Here is a 25,186-nt window from a genome sequence, read left to right as displayed (position 1 = left end):
TTCAACTCCTTTATTGCTTATTAACTTTAATTCGAGGATGAGCCTTATCGTTCTTGACAATGTTATTCCTCTAATGTCTTGTATATCACCTCGCATTATATGGCTTGTTGCTGCTGTCTGCCTGCCTGCCTGCTAATACACAAGACATGGTAAAACTTGGATTTATTGATAAATGAGCGGAGAGCGCGTGTAACTAACGGGGTGTAAGAAAAGCTTGGTACCAAGGCTAGGAGCTGTAATAAACGTATCTAGAACGATACTACCTACTTAACTCCAGTATATATATCAGATTTATTGTGAATGAAAGTCTTCTTCGTGGATCTAAAACTTTGTATCGACACGTACAGTAATCGTGTTTCGGCAATGGCATAATCATTATGATGTGTTATAGTGGTTTGATATCGTGATTTCATTCATTCAAAAAATACCATATTCACCTGTGATTTTGAAAATAATCAGCGTCACCAAAGGCGTTGATTTTTTTTTTTTTTAGCATTAAGCATTATATTTTGATATTCTTCTAAGCAGTTAGTGGATTTTTGAAACTGAGATGTCGAATGAAGATCGAGGAATCTAAACCAAACAGGTATGGGAGAATAATTCAGTGAAACATTATTATTCAATAAATATTTGCGGTTTATTTACAGCACGTTTCACAGGGTGCCGTTATCATTATCCGTTATTATTATTTCCAAATAATGTTTTATTGTGATATATAAATTAAAATTGTAGAATTCTTATTTCCGTGCTGCTGTAACAGTTAGTCTTCACCAGTGCTTTAAGTATTATATATGAGAAGTGTTTATGTGTTTCAATTGGATAGGAAGAACACACACTGTTAGAAGACCACAGGAACTATTCTAATACATTTGGACAATTTAAATCAAAGTTAAGAATTTAACGACGGTAGGTACATGTGTCAAAGATTATTTTTGTTCATTTTTCTCATATTCATCCTTTGGATTTTGTTTGACGTCTCTGTTCTTTTGCCAAGGAATGCCATAGAGTCGAAAACTTCGTCTTTACTTAACTTAGGTCATTTACCTGCAATTTGGGTGTGCAATATGGAGTAGAAAACACAGTCTGCTGTTTTAATTCGATTCTAGCTGTTGAGAATTGTTTGTCGTGTGTGTGTGTGTGTGTGTGTGTGTGTGTGAGAGAGAGAGAGAGAGAGAGAGAGAGAGAGATGGGGTTTAACGTCCACTCGACACAAACTAGGTCATTTCGGGACTAACACATGGTTAAATTTTATTTCAAAATTCGTTTGCGCGAAGGGGTCTTTAGCGGTGGGAGGAAACCGGAGGACCCGGAGAAAATCCATGAGGTTGGACAGGCGACCTTATTCCTTGTCAATGACAGACCGTCCTTATGATACAGAGCGCCCACGCTAACAATTCGGCCACCCATCCCTCCGGGTATATTTGTCAAAACACTGAAAGTATGTAATTCTGAAGGTGATCAGTGATTTTTGGTCGTTAACCGCTACTTATCTTGTTTTCTTTCTTGTTCTTGGGGAGACGCACTTCGATAAAGCCAAAGTCTCTGTCAATTTAAGTCCGATCGACATGAAAATTGGCATGCTTCTTCTTTGAACAATTCAGTATCGATTTGGTGAATTAGATTTTTGAATTTCATCCAACAACATGGTCATGCAGTTCCTGGTCTATAGTACTTTGTTATCTCTGGGTTTATTTTCGGACAAGCCAGAACGTATATAGGGGCTTTTACACATTGATTTGTACTACTATCAGTGTGTGGAATATTGTTAGGAAGGTTTCTGTCGCTATAAGACAGGTCTGGCATAAACTGCACCCTTATTTAAATAGAATAAAACTGTACTGTATTATTAACTCACCGTACTAATTTCTTTTCTAGAATGAATTGAAAAATGTATATACATACATATACATTATCTATTGTGAAGTGTGTAGGCATTAAAACACATTAAATGAAATGGGGTTTAACGTCCTACTGTTCTGCTCCGAACTGGGCTAATGAAGACGGGCATACGCCATACAGTGTGCTATGAGGGACATTTTGCCCGGACAGCGGCACTACGGCCTACTCTTATATCGAATTCCAACTGTCAAGGCATCTTTTACGTGCACGCCAATGTGTACACGGGGCCTCGGTTTTTCGTCCCATCCGAACGACTAGACAGCTGTCCTTGTCAGGCCCTCCGTCCAGCATCACTGACAAGGGAGAACCACGCCGGAAAATCGGGATGAACTTTCTCGGCCAATGCAGGGATCGAACACCCGACCCCCAGGCTAGCGAGCCAGCGTCTTACCCACTTAGCCACCGTGATCCCCTAAAACACAATAAAATCTCACCGGGCTCAAATGATTTTATTAGAAACAGGGAATGGCGCATGCATTATCTGTTGTTTAAGAATAAAACCAAACCCAGTTATTATCCACCCGGGGGTTGGATGGCCGAATGATTAGCACGTGCGTGCTGTATCATAAAGCCTGTCATTGAGTCAACTGGCGTGGTTTCGAATCCCCGGATGTACGTGACAAGGAGTAGGGTCGCCTGTCCAACCTCGTGGGTTTTCTCCGGGTCTTCCGGTTTCGTCCCACTGCTAAAGACCCCTACGCGCAAGCGAATTATTGAAATAAAATTAAACCATATGTTAGTCCCGAAATGACCTAGTTTGTGTCGAGTGGACGTTAAACCCCATTTCTCTCTCTCTCTCTCTCTCTCTCTCTCTCTCTCTCTCTATTAACCACCCACCGTGGTTGATTGAACTGAAACCAGTGGGTGGGGCGGTGACCTAGGTGTTGGCCACGAAAGTTTCCCATAGCTTTCTAGCGATGGTTTTCTCTTCTCGGTGCTGCAGGACGGACGGGTTGGCAAGAACAACGCGTAGTTGTTCAGATGGGACTAAAACCGAGGTCATGTTTACATATTGGTGTGTACGTAAAAGATACCTTGATATTTGAAATTCGAAACAAGAGTAGGCAGTAGCGCCGCTGTCCGGGCAAAGTGTTCTTCGTGGCACACTGTATTGCATATGTACGTGTAGGCTGTAGTGCCGCTGTCCTGGCAAAATGTCCCTCACAGCACACTCATTAGCCGAGTCGGTGCAGAAAAGTATAAAATCCTATTTCATTTCATTTAAATGAACGAAAGAAATTATGTAAATTCCAAGATAAATGTTGTTCAAGAAGTAGAAAATATATACTGTTTTACATACGACATCCTTGCATTTTGTCTTTATCATATTTCTACGTATAAATGTATTCAAGTCAAATGTAATTAGCTTTTATATGAAAGGATTATAAACGTAATCCGTTTTGCATTGTCATATACATGTATTATGTCATTGAATCATTGATGCGAGCTCTGATTAGCTTAATATTTACAGCTAATTTACTAGCTGAAATCGTATTCACGTGCATAGCTTCTGCTTCCATTAAATTGTTCAAATCAAAAATTAATTAGCCTTTTCTACAGATTACCATTTTAAAGACGTGGTTTTATTGTAAGCATTTTCTATGGTCGATGTCTGAATTGATTGAAAGGGGGCGACGTTTTGAGAATTAAATCAGTTTTGTACAGCCATTCTATAGGAAGAGAACTCTATATAGATTTGTATGTGAATTAGGGAAGTTAGTTTGTTGGCTTTGAATTTAACTGTACAGATTAACTATTGATTTATTTTCGTTAGAAGCGTATAGAAAGATGTTCAGAGGTTCCTTTACGTGCACACCAACGAGTAGATTTTTTTCGTCCCATCGTTCGGACTAGACGCATTTCTTTGTTGTGCCCTACATCCGGCTCCATTGACTTTTTGATTTATTTTCGACAGAAGCGTATAGAAAGGAGTTCAAGGATTCCTTTGCGTGAACACCAACGATTACAAAGGAAGACTAACACGCGGTTCAATTTTATTTCATTGTACAGTGAATGAATATTTTGTGTTCAGCATTTAGCTATTATCGTAGATTTTGAGACCAATAAATCTAATACAGGATAACAGCAAATAAAACATAAACTGAAGATACAAAGCAGGAACATCGTATATATATAATACATAACACATTCAGATACATATATCAGCACAACGAATTCGAAGTAAAATGAAAAAAAATATTGTAGAAAAATGTTTGCGTGTATATCTGGAAAGTGAACCTTTCCTTGAATCCCAATTGGCTAGCAATATTCTTCTTCAGTTGTCAATTAAAACCACACTTCTCATGCCAGCGTAACAAGCGTTACATTCGGCAAGAGTTAGAACATTCGTTAAAGACTTTGTAAAGTGTTTCTAGCTTTCATGATTTGGTACAATAATATACTCTCATGGGAAAACTAAAAGTACAATATCTAGTTCGATTTCAAATAACAGTTCGTATATGTGTGTGTTAGCCAACAAATTAATTAAAAATTGGTTAAAGATATATACATAATGTGAGATTAGATAAAGAGATGGCGGTTCTCACTATAATAGTTAAAAACTAGATAATGTAAAGGGAATTTGGTGAAAATTTCAGTCACATTGATCCACTCTGAATCGAGATTTTAGCCTCGATCATCATTACCAAAGTCGGTACGATAAAAACGTAGTCTCGATTATCCATTCCATGATTAAATCATGAATGGAAGTCGAACAGCAAATCGTAACCTAATCCAATAAACATCGTAGACTAGCGATGACATCGAGAGTTGATAAAGTTAATGAATGTCTAATTAATAATTTAGATAACACTTCAGGCCTAAAGAAAGACCTGCAATAGGCAGATTTAGCTCTTGCATATATGTATGTTTAAAGATATTAAACGTTCATCAAGTTCACGCTGTCTCGATTTTTTCATCCCAAACAAACCACTAAATGCATTTCCGTTTATACACCCCGCAACCGCTTATAGATTCTTTAGATTATATGAAGCCAATTTACATGTCGGCTGACATTTTCTCTGGTACCGATATCATCATTTCGTTCTCTTCAAATTTCTAATGTTCGTTTTGTTTGTAAACAAAAAATATATCTCTGTTCCTGTGCTAACATAATAATATGGTTATGACATTTAGAAAAATAAAACTGTAATGTTTGCTTTTTATTAAAGGTACAACTGACATTAACTTAAATAACCCAGGGAGAGGGGTTTAATATAGACTATGTCTGTTCCCTAATCCCTATTCAGATACAAATCTGAATTAAGATATTGTTTATATATAAAAAATAAACTTACATAAGTCAGATTAAAACTTGTTATTTAATTGTTTGTTTCGGATAATACGATAAACATAAGTCAACCGGGATGCGAGAGAGAGAGAGAGAGAGAGAGAGAAAGAGAGAGAGAAATGGGGTTTAACGCCCACTCGACACAAACTAGGTCATTTCGAGACTAACATATGGTTTAATTTTTTTTATTTCAATAATTCGCTTGCGCGTAGGGGTCTTTAGCAGTGGGAGGAAACCGAAGGACCCGGAGAAAACCCACGAGTTTGGACAGGCGACCCTACTCCTTGTCACATACAACCGGGGAATCGAAACCCCGCCAGTTGACAGACCGTATGATACAGCGCGCGCGTGCTAACCATTCGGCCATCCCCCCCCCCCTTCTCAACCGGGATGCACGTTGGTATTTTCCAGCTTGGTTTCCCTTAGTCAATGGGGCAGGGTGGAGGTTCAGGCAAGGGCAGTGTCTAGTCGTTCAGATGGGACGAAAAACCGAGATCCCTTATACACGATGGCGTGTACGTAAAATAACCATCGGCAGTTGGAATTTGATATAAGAGTACGCCGTAGCGCCACTGACCGGGCAAAACGTCCCTCATAGCACACTGTATGGCGTACAAACGTTTTCATTAGTCCAGAAGGACGTTAAACCCCATTGCCTTGCATTACACGTTGGCGTGCACGTAGAAGAATCCTTAGCTGATCGAATTCGAAGACCAGTGAGCAGTAGCGCCGTCTTCATTAGTCAGGTTGGTGCAAGATGTTGGACGTTAAACCCCATTCCTTTTCATTTCACTTGATTTACGTCAGTGGGAATTGACCCTTATTAAAGTACAGGACAAATTAAACAATGCTTTATGTTAATGTTCCAAGTAAAGACGATATGAAAAGAAATGGGGTTTAAAAGGCCGAGCACCAACCAGGCTAATGAAGATGGGCATGCACCATAGAATATCATATAGCAGATATTTTGTCAAGAGGTCTTTCATTTGCTTTCACGGAAGGTAGGGAAAGGGTTGAACAATTCTAAAGTTCTTCTCCGAGCACTCCCAGATTCTAGCCAAGAGTGCATTTCCTTGACGTAAATGACTGTACTTAGCTTGTAATTAGACTATAATTAGGCTAATATAGAAAATATTTCCGAATCATTATTAAATCATCATTATTATAAACTCAAACGCATAAGGGTAGTTGTTTGAAGTCACTAGAAACTAAAAGCATCAAATAAACATAATGTAATAAATTGATCCAGCAAAATATTATTAGCTTAAAGAAACAATATGGTCGTAGTCTACTCTTCTATCCAGCCTTGTTCTGTCTTGCATGGTGTATTTTTTTTAAAACAATATGGCCACAGGCTACTCTATATTCCAGCCTTGTTTTGTCTGACATGATGCATTTTTAAACAATGTGGTCAGAGGCTTTCTGTATTTTACTTCACTATTGTTCTGTCTGGCATGGTAGCATGGTTCATCTTTAAAATTTGTGGTAATCCACCTCTGTACTGTCTGGCATGGTGCATCTTTTAAAATAATATGGTCATCTGTACTGTCTGACATGGGGCATCTTTAAAAATTGTGGTTGTTGACTATATTCTGTATTTAACTCTTATTCGTGTATGGTATATCAATAGATAATATGGCGCCAGATAATAATACCCTATAACATAATATGCGTCTGGAAGATGTAAGGAAAATATATAAAATAACAAAATACAAAAACGCTAGAATACCCCAAAACTGTTGTATACCATGCTATAAAGATTGTTCTTAATGTGTATTAATCAGGACAAACTGGTAATAAAAAAAATAAAAACTATCTTTATTTAAATTACAGTTACAAACATTAAACTATAATAAACAGAACAATCGCTTAAGTGCGAGACCATTTATTTATTTTTAAATGCAAATCAAAAACAAACAAAAAATCCTGGATTGTTGGCCTTTTTTTAGGTACTTCGGCTATCCCTTTCATATTGATTCTGACACCGCGGTCACATCTTACGGTCACCGTAGAGATATTTGAACATGTTGAACATTTTTGGCTTAACCACTTTCAAATCATGGGTTTCTTGAAGTTCAGACTACGTTTAACGTTTATAACTACATTGAACCGTGAGATGTGACCGCGGCTGAACAGAAACCCTTTAGCTTGTAAACTATTTGACTATTATGACGATGGTTGGTGGAATATACTCTCTAAATAACCACTTAACTCCGTGTCCTCCTGGATTTGAATGTAATTGGTTCATGATTATCAAGTCTCCGTATACCTTAATTGTACATTATCGTGTTTTGATAACTGGCCAAAGCATTAGGTGGTATGTTTTGATTGGTATGGATTTTATTTTTTGATTGTTATGGGTGCTATGTTTTGATTGTTATGAGTGCTATGTTTTCATTGTTATGAGTGCTATATTTTCATTGTTATGGGTGCTATTTTTTGTTTGGTATTAGAGTTATGTTTTTATTATTATGGATGCTATGTTTGGATTGTTAAGGGTGCTATGTTTTGATTGTTATGAGTGCTATGTTTTGAATGTTATGGGTGTTATTTTTTGTTTGTTATGGGTTTATATTTTGATTGGTATGGGTGCTATATTTTGATTGGTATGGGTGCAACCTTTTAATTGGTATGTGGTATGCCTGCCTAAGTTTGATACTTTGAAATGAAATGGGGTTTGACGTTCCTCTTTTCAAGTGTCAATGGTTCTGTTACGTGTACACCAACGAATACACGAGTGATCCACGGTCGAAGCCTATTCTTTTTCGAATCACCAACAGCCAAGGTTACTTTAACGTACACACCAATGTGTATATGGTACCTCGGTTTTTCGTCCCATAGGAAAGGCTCGATACTCTGCATTGCCATGAAATGAAATGGGGTTTGACGTTCCTCTTTTCAAGTGTCAATGGTTCTGTTACGTGTACACCAACGAATACACGAGTGATCCACGGTCGAAGCCTATTCTTTTTCGAATCACCAACAGCCAAGGTTACTTTAACGTACACACCAATGTGTATATGGTACCTCGGTTTTTCGTCCCATAGGAAAGGCTCGATACTCTGCATTGCCAGACCACCTGTCCTGCAACACTGACAAGCAAGAGGTCGAACACGGGAACTCCGGGTTCGCGGGTCAGCACCGTCTTTACCCATCTGTCCTGCACCACTGATAAGGTGAAATCAAACTGGAATATCCAGAAGAACTTGCTCGGCCAACAAGTGGATCGAATACGGGAACTCTGGGCTAGCAAGCCAGCGCTATGCTCACTCTGTCACCGTAGCTCCTGTTTGGTCGGACGGAGTTCCAAAGACGAGCCACTTTAACGACGCAATCCATACAGAAGCCGATCATTGCCAATAAATATACACGAATTGATTCCAGAAAAGAAATCATTACACTCTGTTCTCGTGCCAAAAATGCCTATAACAAGATTCCTGTAGAAATGTGCTGTCTATTAAATTGAATAAAGTGGTTAAGGATAATTTAGATTTACTGTCTGTGTCGGGGTGATTTTTGTTTACAACGATCTCATTATAGGTCACCTGTCCACTTTAGCTTAGGATCACACTGTTAAACATGGACCCGATTACATGGTTAATCCAAGTACCAATTTGAATTTTCTATATAAACAAATAATAGCAATAAAAATACAAATGGATTATGGTGCTGTCTATTTTGGGTTTTTTGTTTGTTTGTTTGAACTTCTGTTCCCATCATTGAGACACTCTATCAATTGATCATCGGGAGGTAGTCTACCGAAAATCGAGGTTTTTCTGTTTAGAGTGGAGTCTGTACCACTACAGGCCCGGGACTGTACAGCGCAGTGGTCGCTCACGGCTGGCCCCCGGATCCATTCATTTACGTTTGTTTGTGATTTTTGCGTATTGTTTCTTGACCGTAGATTTGTGAGTGTAATTGCATGTGGTTCACCATGTTCATGAAGCAACGACTGCGAGTTTCACAACATCTGACCGTTGCTTGTTTACTTCACAATTCCCGAACTTATAGCTATGTTATCTACAGACTCGTGAGCAGCAGCGTCCAATCAGAGGTTATGACATCGCGACCTCCACGGAAACCTTGACATTGAATGAACGTTGAACTTTGCAACTCGATTATCACAGGTAGACATTTTAGCTTGAAAGCGCGAGACTTGGTATTCGCGACGATCGATGAATTTGATAGGCTCACAAGTTGGGCTTGTACCCAATCGAAATTAGTGCCGCAATATGCAGGGTATTATGTGAAGGCCTTGATAAGATGTACGTAGTTAAAGCGAGATCAAACGTGCTATTGAAGATGGTGGTTCACTTACTATTCAAAGACTATAAAACCTTTAGATAGAGTAGAAATAATGATTATATCGTGTTCAAATTTCAGTCATTGTCAATTCTCACTAGGGTTCCTCGACTAGACCGACGTCGACCGAGAAGAAGCTTCGGGTTTTTTCAAGCCTCTTCTCACTTGTCAGGGGTTGTGCATGTTGGTCTGACAGAAAACGTGTGCTCAGTCTTCGGATGGTATGAACGGTCAATTAGTGTAAAGAGTAGGCTGACGGGCACAATTCGCCCTCCTCCCCTCGTTACCGTTGAAATAGAATATGCACTCACAGTTTAACTCCGTTTTGCGACTTCTTTATCAATCTTCAAATCTCGATTAAAAACTCATCTTTTCAAAATTCACTATAGAAATTGACAAACAAAAGCCAAAAAAAGAACTTAGAGGCAAAAGACTTTTGTATAGTTGTATCCGCTATGAGCACGATTTGTGGATTTAGCGCTATATAAATGGACATATTATTATCCCCATTGCATACAGATATTCTTGAATAGTCGGGAAAGTTTGAAGTGTTACAGGTAAACTCATTATCTACAATCTACCTAGTTGTATTTCTTGGCATATTAGGTTTTACTGGGAGATATTTCACAGCAAAGATGTTATACTAAAGACAATAACAAGGAACAACGTAACCAAACCACCTGTCAGACATATAGTGTAATATAGTTACAGCAGTTGGTCAATATTGACTGCGGTTGGATGGCCGAATGGTTAGCAAGTGCGTGTTGTATCATAAAATCTCTCATTGAGTCAAGTGGCGTGGTTTCGATTCCCCAGTTGTACGTGACAAGGAGTAGGGTCGCAAGCGATTTCTTGAAATAAATATAACCATGCGTTAGTCCCGAAATGACCTAGTTTGTGTCGTGTGGACGTTAAACCCCATTTCTCTCTCCCTGGCCAGTATTCACTTGGATTCTTATTGACGTTTATTTATAACCTGTAAATAGAACTATCTACGTTTAATTCTAACTAATTGGAAATCCAGTAGAGTTACAAAGAACCCACCCATAATGTTTCTGTGTAATTTGTAATAATTAGTCCTGCCAATTTGGCGTTTGATAATAAGCAGCCGTTTAAAATTGACTAGAATTTTCCGACATGGACTCCCGGTTTCTATCTATAAATTTGCAGTAAACGTAAAAGATTTGTTACATGAAAATAGCAATTTGACGAGGATTGGCTCAGTTTTTTTAACATTCGGCAAGCACTATTTACGTATCTGTTTGCATTCTTCGTTTAAAGTGGGGGGGGGGGATGGCCGAATGGTTAGCACGTGCGTACTGTATCACACGGGCTGTCATTGAGTCAACTGGCGTAGTTTCGAATCCCCGGTTGTACGTGACAAGGAGTAGGTCGCCTGTCCAACCTCGTGGGTTTTCTCCGGGTCCTCCGGTTTTCATCCCACTGCTAAAGACCACTACGACCAAGCGAATTATTGAAAAAAAATTAAACCATATGTTAGTCCCGAAATGACCTAGTTTATGTCGAGTGGACGTTAAACCCCATTTCTCTCTCTCTCTCTCTCTCTCTCTCTCTCTCTCTCTCTCTTCGTTTAAAGCGGAGCCTATTGTATAACACCCGAGGTTGTGTATACACATTGGTGTGCACGTAAGAGAACCCTAGACAGATGGAATTCGAAATAAGAGGTTGACGTAGCGCCGCTGTCCAAGCAAAATATCCCTGACAGCACACTGCATGGCGTATGTTCGTCTTCATTAGTCAAGTCAGTGCAGAACAGTAGGACGTTAAACCTCATTTCATTTCATAATTTACTATACAAAAGTACCGGGCCAAACTGTGTACCAAGTTAACCCGTTCTCTACTGCAGAACACACTGCCAGAACACACTTACAATCTTTAACATAAAAGTAATTAGTGGTTATTATTAAATATAAATTATATGTAGAAGATATTTGTTTATATTACATAATTATCAGGTGACAGCTGTGATTTATTGATACATATTTAAAGAGGTAATCAGCTTTTTTATATTTATAATTGATAAAACACCCGGTGTATTAATTAAACAGTAAGAAAGCATTACTCCTTGTCACGTACAACCAGTTGACTCAATGACAGGCTTTATGATACAGCGCGCACGTGCTAAACATTCGGCCATCCACCCCCCCCCCCCCTTTAGTTTAGTAGTCTATCGTGTTAATATTATGTAATTACCACCCGGCGTGACATTGCAGTCATTTACTGAACAGGAGCCAGTGAGTAAGACATTGGCTCGCTAACTTGAAGGTCCCGTGTTCGATCCCGGTGTTGGCCGAGAAAGTTCATTTGGATTTTCTGTTGTGGTTCACCCTTGTCAGTGGTGTACGCTGAACGGGACAAAAAAAAAAACGATCTCCCATGTGCATGTAAAAGAACCCTTGGCAGTTGGAATTCGAAACAAGAGTAGGCCGAAACGCCGCTGTGCGTTCAAAACTTCCCTCATAACACGCTGCATGGCGTATAACTGACTTCATTAGCCCATTAAACCCCCTTTCATTCCATTTTTTTCATTTACTGAACTGTTAATATTACTATCCAATGTGACATTATAGTCATTAACTGAACTATTAATATTACTATTCAATGTGTCATTACGGTCATTTACTGAACTATTAATATTACTATTCAATGTGTCATTACGGTCATTTACTGAACTATTAATATAACTATTCAATGTGTCATTACGGTCATTTACTGAACTATTAATATTACTAATCAATGTGACATTACGGTCATTTACTGAACTATTAATATTACTATTCAATGTGACATTACGGTCATTTACTGAACTATTAATATTACTATTCAATGTGACATTACGGTCATTTACTGAACTATTAATATTACTATTCAATGTGTCATTGCGGTCATTTACTGAACTATTAATATTACTATTCAATGTGTCATTATGGTCATTTACTGAACTATTAATATTACTATTCAATGTGTCATTACGGTCATTTACTGAACTATTAATATTACTAATCAATGTGACATTACGGTCATTTACTGAACTATTAATATTACTATTCAATGTGACATTACGGTCATTTACTGAACTATTAATATTACTACTCAATGTGTCATTGCGGTCATTTACTGAACTATTAATATTACTATTCAATGTGACATTACGGTCATTTACTGAACTATTAATATTACTATTCAATGTGTCATTGCGGTCATTTACTGAACTATTAATATTACTATTCAATGTGTCATTACGGTCATTTACTGAACTATTAATATTACTAATCAATGTGTCATTACGGTCATTTACTGAACTATTAATATTACTATTCATTGTGACTTTACAGTCATTTACTGAACTATTAATATTATACTTTTCAATGTGACATTACAGTCATTTACTGAACACTTGTTACTATCCAATGTAGCATTCTGACATTATAATAGTCATTTACTAATAATTACTGTCCACTGTCACAGTATAATCATCTACTGAACTAAGCTATGCAGTGTTATAATCATCTACTGAACTGACTAGACCTCTTTCATCTTTCATTTGGATTTTGTGAGTGTGTTTTGTAGGATGACGATAGACTTTTATTGTTTACGTCAATAGACTTTTATGGTTTACGTCTATAGAAATAAGCTAGTATTGATATATAACCGGGTGTGTGTTCCACTGAAAACGAAATGAAATGAGGTTTAACATCCTGCTGTTCTGCTCCTAAACTGGGCGGGTGCGGGGGGGGGGGGGCGAATTGTTAGCTCGTGCGCGCTGTATCATAACGTCTGTCATTGAGTCAGCTAGGGTCGCCTGTCCAGCCTCCTGGGTTTTCTCTGCGTCCCCCGGTTTCCTCCCACTGTTAAAGACCCCTACGAATTATTGTAATAAAATTGAACCATGTGTTAGTCCCGAAATGACCTAGTTTGTGTGTCGAGTGAACGTTAAACCCAATTTATCTCTCCCTCTCTCCCCCCTCTCTCTCTCCTAAAATGGGCTAATGAAGACGGGCATTCGCAATACAGCTATGAGGGAAATTTTGCCAGGACAGCGACACTATGGCCTATTCTTATATCGAATTCCAACTGCCAAGGAATCTTTTACGTGCATGCCAATGTAAACACGGGACCTCGGTTTTCCGTGTCATCCGTCCATCATCACTGACAAGGGAGAATCACGCCGGAAAATCTCGATGATCTTTCTCGGTCAATGCAGGGATCGAACACCCGATCTCCAGGTTAGTGAATTAGCGTCTTACCCACTTAGCCACCGTGGCTCCCGATATGGTTTACCACAGTTTAAATTACTAAACCCACAGACTTCAGCTTAATCGGTGAAAACCCACGAGGTTCGACAGTCGATCCTACTCCTTGTCACGTACAAACAGGGAATCTAAACCACACCACTTGACTTAATGACAGACCTTAAGATCCAACGCGCACGCGTTAACAATTGGGCCACCCAATCCCCCTTTATTGATTACAAGATCTTGGTTATATTGAATATGAAACTTTGATAATGTACCGTATTTAAGTGGGGGACAGACGAGCGTATTTTTTCGCCCGATCGCGGCGATTTTTAAAATCGCTCGAAAAATACGCCCGTGTGCCCCTTCAGGGTGACGACGATTCTGCTCGGCGAACCATTCGCCCGATCAATCGCTCGTATCTAGCATGTTAGATATTTTCGGCCGAATATTTTTCGCCGGCGATTAAATTCGTTCGTGTGCCCGTGTCCAGCGTTTATTGTCGGGCGATTCATTTTTATAAGCCAATCATCGAGATCGTCGATATCACATGATCTCAAAATGGCTGCCATTTTGTACAAGTCACGTGATCGACAAGTCATGTGATCGACATAATTACTAACAGAGTGGCGTACGCTCTTGAGACGATCGCTACGTGTGCCCGTTCGTTATCGGCCGTAAAAAAATCGCTGGCGAATTTCAATCGCCGCGATCGGGCAGAAAAATACGCTCGTCTGTCCATAGCATAACTAGAGCCATAGATATTAGCATTTCATGTAAATGGGGCGTTTTATGGTATGTTGTGAAAATAGAAGTTTAATTAAAATATTTTGTAGTTATGTTTCATATTATAAGCATGTGTGGAAAATATGCAGACTCGATAAAATTATTGATAAAAACAGTTTGTGGGAAATATGCAATCTGTAAATTAGGTGGGTCTAGACATGATGTATTTGTTCTTATAAAGTTAAGTTATCGTCGTATATTTCGGTCTGATCCCAGTTTGGGGGCTGCCATTATTGTAATCTGAACTCTCTAGGCACTGACGTAAAGGTTCGTTCGGGCATCAACGGCTCTACATGAAGACACATACCAAATTAACATGTAAGACCATGTAAACCGAGGTGGCTCAGTGAGTAAGACGCTCGTTCGCTAACCAATAAGTCTCGGGTTCGCAAGAACAATGTCTAGTCGCCAATAAGTCTAGTCGTTTGGATGAGATGAAAAGCGGAGGTCCCGTTTACACACTGGTGTTCTCAGTTGGAATTCGATATAAGAGTAGGACGTAGCACACTGCATGGCGTATTCACGTCTTCATTAACCCAGTCGGGACATAAAGAAGGATGTTAAACGCCATTTCATTTCATTTTTTAATTACATGTATTGGCATACGAAAATTTCTAATCTTATTCTCAGATACTAAATTTATCATTTGAGGAGTGCACATAGCTAACAGATTTTGCAGGACTGTTGTATGTTAAAATCATAGTTCAGTTGATGACGGCTTGTCCCAGTTCATTTTTATTTTATAAACGGGGAATATCTATATACTGTTATTTCGAAAACCAATAATATATGGTTCTCCCCTTTGAAGAGATAGACTATCAAAATATTAAATTATAGAAAAATATTTGTAACCTTTAAAGTTATGACAAGATTTCAAAACAAAGGGCTCAACTCTTGGGGTGGTTATTGAAACACTTTTTAATGAGATTGACAGTTCGGGGGGGACCTAAAGGGGAGATAACCCTGGAGGTGTGCATTTTAGTATCAATATAAATTTCAGAAATGTGGGTAAATAATCTCAGCCTATAAAGTTCTAAAAAGATTTCGTAACAATTAAACACATAAATCTGGAAGTTTGTTTTGGAAATCGTTGAAACCATTAAAATCGTCCATTATTAGGATCGTTTATTATTAGCACGGGGAACTGATAATATAAATTTCAGATCTGTCGGTACATAATCGCAGCCTATGAAGTTCTAACAGGATTTCGTAACAATTAGATACACAATTCGTTAACGACCCAAAAGGGGGATAACTCTGGAAATTTGTTGAAATCCATTAGCGTAGTCCTTTCAATAGGACAGATATAACACATGTAAATTGCAGAACAGAAATGTAGGTACATAATCGCAGCCTATAAAGTTCTAATATGATTTCGTAACAATTGCATAGTTAATTCGTTACGACCCAAGTGCGGAATAACTCTGTAAGTTTGTATTAAAAACTTGTTGACAATCAGTAGGGTGATTCTTTCAATCGCACAAAGAACCAATATACATTTCAAAAAGGTAGCTAAATAATTGCAGTTTGTAAAATGAGACTGTTATAAAAGGTCGGAAACGAATAGGCTTCATCATTTCAAGGCGATAGATAATCCATATCAATTTTGTTTATTTGTGGGTTTTACGTCAAAGTGATTAATGAAGTGATTAGCTTTCTACCTCTGATGACAGTAAAAGATCACTTGACTTAATTAGAAAAGTCATTTGATATCCTTCATCTATATAATTAATGTCCACTACTATTACATCCCACGCCAAGGTCGGCCAAATAACAACAACATAAAATGAAATGAAATGGGGTTTAACGTCCTACTGGTCTGCGCCTATACCGGGCTAATGAAGACGGGCATACGCCATACAGTGTGCTATTAGGAAAATTTTGTCTGGGCAGCGGCAATATGGACTACTCTTATATCGAATTTCAACTGCCGAGAGATCTGGATGAGCTTTCTCCGTCAATGCATGGTTTGAACACCTGACCTCCAGGCTAGCGTCCGGCGTGGTTCCCCTTGTCAGTGATGCAGGATGGAGGGCCTGACAAGGACAGCTGTTTAGTCGTTCGGATGGGACGAAAAACCGAGGTCCCGCGTACACATTGGCGTGCACGTAAAAGATCCCTTGGCAGTTGGAATTCGATATAAGAGTAGGCGATAGTGCCGCTGCCCGGGCAAAATTTCCCTCATAACATACTGTATGGCGTATGCCTGTCTTCATTAGCCCAGTTTAGGAGCAGAACAGTAGGACGTTAAACCCCATTTCATTTCATTTCATTTCATTTCCAGGCTAGCGAGCCAGCGTCTTACCCACTTAACTACCGTGGCCCCCAACACCATAAAGGAACGTACATTGTTTTGCGGATTCTAATTCATGTTTTAGCTATTTTTGCATTAACTCTTTCTAGGAAGACGGTTTTGAATTATATTTCTATCACTCCCACCCAACGCCAACCAATTAACGACCAATTAACAAGAAATTAACAAAATTCCAGCACATAAGGTGTTTTTCGGATTCTAATTTTTCTTACGACTGTTTCTGTTGTTTGGTTCCAGTAATTCTTTATGTCGGTGGAAACTGATCTAAACTTCAAATTACCTTATACAGGTTTAAATTATATTTCTATCATTCCCACCCAAGGCCAACCAATTAACGACCAATTAACAAGAAATTAACAAAATTCCAGCACATAAGGTGTTTTACGGATTCTAATTTTTGTTACGACTGTTTCTGTTGTTTGGTTCCAGTAATTCTTTATGTCGGTGGAAACTGATATAAACTTCAAATTACCTTATACGGTTTTGAATTATATTTCTATCATTCCCACCAACCTTACATTGTAGTCAATTTTAAATTGAATATCGAGCTTGGGGAATACATTCTGTTGCTGATAAATATAATCACCGATTGTGGTGATCTTGATACGACCAAATGGAAGTAAGCTATATACATTAATTTGATAAACTGTCCTTATTTTAAACACTCTGTTTTTGGATAATTAGTCCGCACATTTTATATTATTAATTGTATAATTAGTTGTGGGTTTGATAGTTTGACGTCATGTTTAATTAAAACGATAATATTTTATATTATTAACAGATGTTGGTTTGACAGTTTGACGTCATTTAATAATTGTTTAATTAGAATTATAACTTTATTTCGTTTCGGTTTAATTTTGGTTGATGGAAATCCAACTACTATCTTATAAACACCTTGGTCTCTCTGACTTCACCATAGATTTGGTCACTGTGATTGGTTTTAAAAACAATTCCCACGCTAAAAGTATCTGCCTAATCGACTTGAAATGAAAGGAATAATCAACTGAATACACATGCGCGTGCGCTGAATTTACTAAAATAAAGGTATCACTCGGAGTTGAAGTCGGCGTTAAATCTCCAACTAAGAACTGCCGGAACTCACATTAAATTCATGTGATGTAGCGTGTCTCACGTTCAGAATTCCCATTCATGTACTTGTTAATGGAGACGGGGATCACGGTGGCTAAGTGGGTAGGACTCTGGCTCGCTAGCCTGGAGGTCTGGTGTTCAATCCCTGCATTGGCCGAGAAAGTTCATCCAGATTTTCCGACGTGGTTCCCACTTGACAGTGATGCAGGACGGAGAGCCTGACAAGAACAGCTGTCTAGTCGTTCGGATGGACGAAAAACCGAGGTCCCGTGTACACATTGGCGTGCATGTAAAATATCCCTTAACAATAGGAAATCGATATAATTCCCCCCATAGCACACTGTATGGCATATTCCCGTCTTCATTAGCTCAGTAGGACGTTAAACCCCATTTCATTTCTTAATGTGTGCGCGCTGCGCTGTATCATCCGGTCTGTCATTGAGTCAACTGGCGGGGTTTCGATTCCCCGGTTATACGTGACAAGGAGCAGGGTCGCCTGTCCAACCTCGTGGGTTTTCCTCGGGTCCTCCGGTTTCTCCCACTGCTAAAGACCCCAACGCGCATGCGAATTCTTGAAATAAAATTGAATCATGTGTTAGTCCCGAAATGACCTAGTTTGTGTCGAGTTGACGTGAAACCCAATTTCTTTCTCTCTCTTTCATTTCTTAATGGAGATGGTTCACCCATTTCTGTATTTTAACAGCAGACAGATAACGATGACAGCTACTAGAATCATAGGTTAAAGACATTCTATACAACTCTGTTCGAAACATCACGCTAAATTATAGATTATGTCCATATCAAATGATGTCTCCAATGAAGCACGAGTCAATCGGAAAGATTAGAAACATGACTGACAGTCAATTTCGACATCCGAAATAATGTACTGAACACATTGTCATGCTAAAGCTTTGGGACGCCATATTGAAAGCTTTGGGACGCCATATTGAAAGATGTTTTTAGTATTGATGACGTCAATATCGAAATATTTCATTACGGGTAACGGTTGAACGGAAACACTAAGACTTTCTGAAGTAAACCTGAGTAGCTGTCATTATTATCTATCGTTTGTTAGAATATAGAAACAGAAGGTGGCTCAGCGACTAAGGCACTGGCTCGCTAACCAGGGCGACCTACGGTTGCACGGATTTTCGTACTATAGTCGAACCATCTGCATGCGAATGACATTTAGTTCAACCAGTGGTCGTGACCAGCCGTACCATGCGATAAAGCACGGTCGGGATAGTTCAAAGATGGCTGACAAAACTGACACTTGAGAAGATTTTCTGAAAAATATAATAAAATTGCCAATTGCCGTAGCGTTATTTATACCTTGGTCAGTATTATAGGGCCCATGTTGACACCTGAAAGTTAGTGAATGGGCATTGTAGTATAGATGTTAAATATGATTCTTTTCGTCTTTTTTGGTGAATTTGACAGATTAGGATCTTCGAATATATATAGGCACACGACAAAAAACTGTACGTGTGAAATGATTTGGTTGGGTGACATAAATCCAATGAAATATATTCTGATATTGACTAATCCTATTTGGAACCTATTTTAAGCTTGCTTTCACATCGCAGCATGGAAAATTAACCAGTTTTTAAAAATACATGAGTTATAAATAGGAGAAATTATAGCAGGCGGAACAACTGACATGGTCGCCACCATATTGAATAGTCAATGGCTAGGGTCATTTGCGTTTGGGTGCTGGTTAAGACTGTAGTCGCGACCATATTCTACATCCGAAGGTCGCCCTGGAGGTCCCTGGTTCGATCCCGGTGTAGGCCGTGAAAGTTCCTTAGGATTTCCGTGCAGGACGTTGGGATGCACGTAAGAGAGCCATTGCCAATTGGAATTCGAAATAAGAGTAGATCGTATCGGGTCAAATTTCTCTTAAAGCTCATTGCATGGCGTAAGTCTGTCTTCGTAATAATGGTTCGTATATACAAGTCTGACTACTCTAGCAAGTTAGAGAAGGAATGGTGTAGGGGCGACTCGAAAGTAATAGAACGGATTATCCAGTCTAATCAAGCTAGTGATACCGTCAAGATCACTGCGACCCAGTTTGCGAATTACAACTTTCAGTCTAAGAAATGAAATGTTATTTAACGCCCCGCTGTTCTGCACCGACTGGGCTAATGAAGACGGGCATACGTCATACACTGTGCTAAGAGGCCAATGTTGCCCTGGCAGAATTCCAACTTTTAAGCGTCCCATCCGAACGACTAGACAACTGTCCTTGAAAGGCTCTCCATCCTGCCGGAAAATCCCATGGAACTGTGTCTTGGCCATCACCGGCAGCGGACCCTAGATCTCTTGGCTAGCGATATAGCGTCTTCCGCACTGAGCCACCGCGGTTCCGAAACTTTCAGTCTAACTACACTAAATTAACAGACATGATTACGTAATCATAGAGAATGTAAATAAACTATTAACACATGGGGACCTTATCATAAGGTCTGGCATTGAGTCAACTGGCCTGGTTTCGATTCCCCGATTGTACGTGACAGAGAGTATGGTCGCCTGTCCACCGCTGAGTTTTCACCGGATCCTCCGGTTTCCTCCCACAGCTAGAGACCCCCTACGCGCAAGAGAATTACTGAAATAAAATTGAACCATATGTTAGTTCCGAAATGACCTAGTATGTGTTAAGTGGACGTTAAACACCCTCTTTCTCCCTCTCTCTCTCTCTCTCTCTCTCTTTATTCATTTATTCATGACAATTATGTCTTACTATTAGTTAAGAGCAACAATTGGTTTGCATTTCGACTAGAAACCAAAGAAAAAGCTGAATTCTATTTTCGTTATAAGTTGGTATGGCGTTGACGCAGCGGTATAGCTTATTCATTTACTCTCTTTTTGTATATTTTCAGACTGCATTAAAAAGATAAGTTTGCTCATGCTCAGGTAGAAGAAACACGTGAGTGTCTACAACAGTGTGAAGCAATAAGTAAAAGATAGAAGTTTATCCCGGATTACAGCTTTAATACGATGCGACAAATCAATCTGGATTACAACTTTAATGTAACAAGACAAATCAAGGACATTACATTATCCCGATTAAACTTCTGTGCTAATTAATTAGACTGGCTTGGTTATTGAAAGGATAACCAGTACGGGTGATGTCATCGAACTCTTTTATCCAGTAGCACAAACCGAGCACGAATATGCGTTTTAAATTGGTCGCAATGTAATGTGAATTAAGTATATTAACCAACATATTAAACCGTTTTATAGGGCATTGGTAAATGGGTTTGGACAAAAAACGGATTCCAATGACAGCCCTGTAAATTGTTTAGCACGTCTGCCCAGAATTACCAAGTGAAGCTGTCAGAATACAGAAAGATTCCTCGGGTATCCATTTACGTGATTTGTGTGCTTATCAAGAGGAACAAGCCTAGCTGATTGAATATATGGTTAAAGATACAGCAGGACGACTCAAAATTTAAAGGGATTTATAGTTTGGATTCTACGTCAGTGCTGACCGAACAACGTTTACAGTTCAATGTTGATGATTATAATAAATTACAAAACGGCTGAACAATCTTTACAAATTTCTCGAAATGACACAGATCTTCAATTCGCGTCCGATTTATTTACGCATTGGAAGAAAAAAGACCACTTCCTTAGGATAGATACTCTGGTTACGTCATTTCCTGTAGAAATAAGAAGATTTTTTAATGGGCGGGGATGCTGTCAGTACACGTCCTGTCTCCAATAGCAGGGAGAAATCACTCTGGTTTCCAAGGTAGGTGTCGCTTATTCTTATGCTCTTTTTATACGCCCACATTTAAATGTGGTCGTATATTGTCGGCGCCCCAGACCGTCCGTCCGTCCGTCGGCCCGTCGGTCCGGCGTCCACAATTGCTTGTGGACGCTCTAGAGGCTAAAGTTAATATCTGATTGAATTTAAGTTTATACACAGTGTTTAAGGTCATGAGACAAAGAAGTTTATTGATTTTCAGCGATTTCCGATAATTACTGCCGGAGTTATGGCCCTTGATCACTTCAAAAAATCTTTTGGATGCTCTAAAGGCCAAAGTTAATATCCGATTGACTTTAAATTCATACAAGTGTTTAAGGTCATGAGACAAAGAAGCCTATTGATTTTCAGCGATTTCCGATAATTAATGCCAGGGTTATGGCCCTTGATCACTTTGAAAAATCTTGTGGACGCTCTACAGGCCAAAGTTAATATCCGATTGACTTTAAATTTATACACAGTGTTTAAGGTCATGAGACAAAGAAGTTTATTGATTTTCAGCGATTTCCGATAATAACTGCTAGAGTTATGGCCCTTGATCACTTTGAAAAATCTTGTGGACGCTCTAGAGGCCAAAGTTAATATCCGATTGACCTTAAATTTATACACAGTGTTTAAGGTCATGAGACACAGAATCCTTTTGATTTTCAGCGATTTCCGATAATTACTGCCAGAGTTATGGTCCTTGATCACTTTGAATGAAAAATCTTGTGAACGCTCTAGAGGCCAAAGTTAATATCCGATTGACTTTAAATTTATACACAGTGTTCAAGGTCATGAGACGAAGAAACCTATTGATTTTCAACGATTTCCGATAATAACTGCCAATGTTATGGCCCTTCATCACTTTGTGACGCTCTAAAGGCTAAAGTTATCATCCGATTGACTTCAGATTGATACACAGAGTTTAAGATCTTGAGACGAACAAGTATATTGATTTTCAATGAATTTTTATGATTTGAACAGCTAAATCCATGATATTAAAAGTTTCGTATACAAAACGTTAGTATTAGGCAGAACGTTATAAAAAACAAACAAATTCTAATGTTTTTCTGATAATTACTTCATGAGTTGTTGCTCTTAATCAGATTTTAGTGTATTATAAATTTTTCATTACCGAAAAAAGTAAAAATATGCGACAACTCTTGTTGACTGCCCGGACGATTTAGCTGCTGTGGGCGTATGTTTCGTTGCCTGGCAACCTATCTTTTATTACTGTATTCACACCGAAGTCGATCATTTCTAGATGAAACTAAGAGTTAGTCATCGGTTGACATTTTGATTAGTGCTGTATTGTGTAATTCTGAATACGCTAAAGCGGCTGCTGGTTTCTTCTTAGCTTTAACTGGCATTTATTTATTGTGATTATTCTCTTATCGTTTCCTGGGGTTCTTTTTTTCTCTAACTTGCGCAAACAGTCATCAGATTCGCTCGATTATATTCAATAGGGCTGACCACACTTGTCATTCCCAATCGAGTACAACATCAAAGTTTACAAAGAGTCTCATGTGCTAACTCAAAGGAGCTAAATCTTTATTTTTTGGCACCTAGAAATGGACATAAATGGGTCGCAACGCATATAATAATGTAATATGAATGTATGTAAATTGATTTACATTCAATCGTTTCTATTTTTACTGTAATTTATAATCAGTTACGGTCGGCGAAATACCAGAAGCGTCCCAATTGAGTGTCATTCTTTGACTCCTGGTTATTCCAGTCTACACTGGTAGTATTCCGTCCCAACCCCCCAACCCCCCGGATATGTTTAGCCTCGTTCATCGAGTCGCATTATTACAAATGGCGCTCAAATGCATCTGGCATGCGAGTCGTGTGGCAATTTTAAAATTTTCATTTTGTCTTAAATATTGAATATCAGAAGCCCCACCTTTTCACGGTAAGATAACAACATAATGTTGATTTAATTTGAGCAAAATGTCGTGTTTGCAGTATCGAAGACAGTGCATGATATTGCATTAAAAACTTAGCTACTTTAAGGGCCGTTTACCTTGGAGTCTATCGACTTATATTGACCCTAAGACTCTCTAAACGTAATTATTTTGAACATCATTCCTTTTGTTTTGTTCAGTATATGACCCTGAACAGATCGGATGGATTAACTGAATAATATGTTATCTTCAACGAATATAACTACCAGGATGTTCTTCTCCTTCCCTGTTCCCAAATCACATTTAAAATAACCGTCAGACAAAAACAAGTAAATTAGATACAGTTGGCAAGGGATCAGATAAACTATCAAAATATTGAATAAAAATACTATTACATATTTACTATATTTCCTGGCGGCGTCTCGGTATATAGCTTTCCATCCTGATGTTCATTGGGATTTATCAGTGGTGCAGCAAATAGGGTTTGGCAAGGAAGCGCGTCTAGTCTTTCGGATGGGACAAAAACGAGGTATAATATACACATTAACGTGCACTTAAAAGTAACTTTGGCAAGAACAATTTCGATGAAGAGCAAATTCCCTGATAGCACAATGTAAATGAAATGAAATGAAATGGGGTTTAACGCGCTACTGTTCTGCCTCGACTGGCCTAATGAAGACGGGAGATGCTAATTGTAGGCCAGTTGGGGAGGTTCAGGTGTTTCCGGAATCCAAAATGGCCGCTTTATATAAATGAAAATTTTGGAGAATACTAACCCTAAGCCTAACCCTAACCCTACTTAGAAGACTGAACCTGGATTAATTTAACGTTTACCCCTCTTAAAAGGGTTAGGGTTAGGGTTCGGGTTAGTATTCCTCAAAATACTCTTTATAAAAAGCAGCCATTTTGGGCTCCGGAAATTCCCGAACCTCCCCAACCGGCCTACAATTAGCACCTCCAAATGAAGGCGGACATACGCCATTACACGCCATACAATGTGAAAACACGCCGAAAAATCCCGATGAACTTTCTCGGCCAACACCGGGATCGAACCAGCGACCTCCAGGATAGCGAGTCAGCGTCATACTCACTTAGCCACCGTGGCTCCCGATATCGTAATGTAAGGATTATGCCCGTCTTCATTAGCCCAGTCGGTGCAGAAAGGTATGATGTTATATCCTATTGTATTTCATTTTAATCTTTTTGCACCCACTACTTAAACAAAATAATACTAGTATTATATTCATAAAATCGATTGACAGTTGGGATCACTTGTTAATCATCATATAGAGAAAAATAATTCCGTCCATTATTTCTTGAACAATTTAATACTAGTTCTGCATTCTTGTATACAATTTACAGTTATAACCACTCGCTAATCTTCGTATAGAAATACATAAATGTCCGCATTTGACCCCGGTCCCTCGACCCTAAACCTAAATGTACTTCATAAAGAAGGTGTTAATGGTGATAGTAATAGGTAATTATGAAATATGTGTTTAATTGGACTAATTAACATTCATATATTGTTATGTGTCTATAGATATTAGGTAATAGGTAGTTTTGTGGGCTAATTGATAGAGACTACATTGG

General features: G+C 38.7%; 1 protein-coding gene across 1 annotated transcript in view; it reads left to right on the top strand.

Annotated features, from left to right (window-relative positions):
• The first annotated feature begins 764 nt into the window (after positions 1 to 764).
• LOC126825243 (uncharacterized) overlaps positions 765 to 25,186 on the top strand; it is a 173,801-nt gene continuing 149,379 nt past the window's right edge. Inside the window, exons 1-2 of the mRNA XM_050554811.2 lie at positions 765 to 906; positions 20,815 to 21,689. Coding sequence (XP_050410768.1) covers positions 21,622 to 21,689 — 68 coding nt within the window. The 5' untranslated portion in view covers positions 765 to 906; positions 20,815 to 21,621. The remainder of the gene's footprint in view (positions 907 to 20,814; positions 21,690 to 25,186) is intronic.

This window comes from Patella vulgata, chromosome 6 (genome assembly GCF_932274485.2).
Source record: "Patella vulgata chromosome 6, xgPatVulg1.2, whole genome shotgun sequence".
Taxonomy (NCBI): domain Eukaryota; kingdom Metazoa; phylum Mollusca; class Gastropoda; family Patellidae; genus Patella; species Patella vulgata.
Note: the sequence above shows the minus strand (reverse complement) of the source record. Positions and strands in the feature narration are given on the sequence as shown.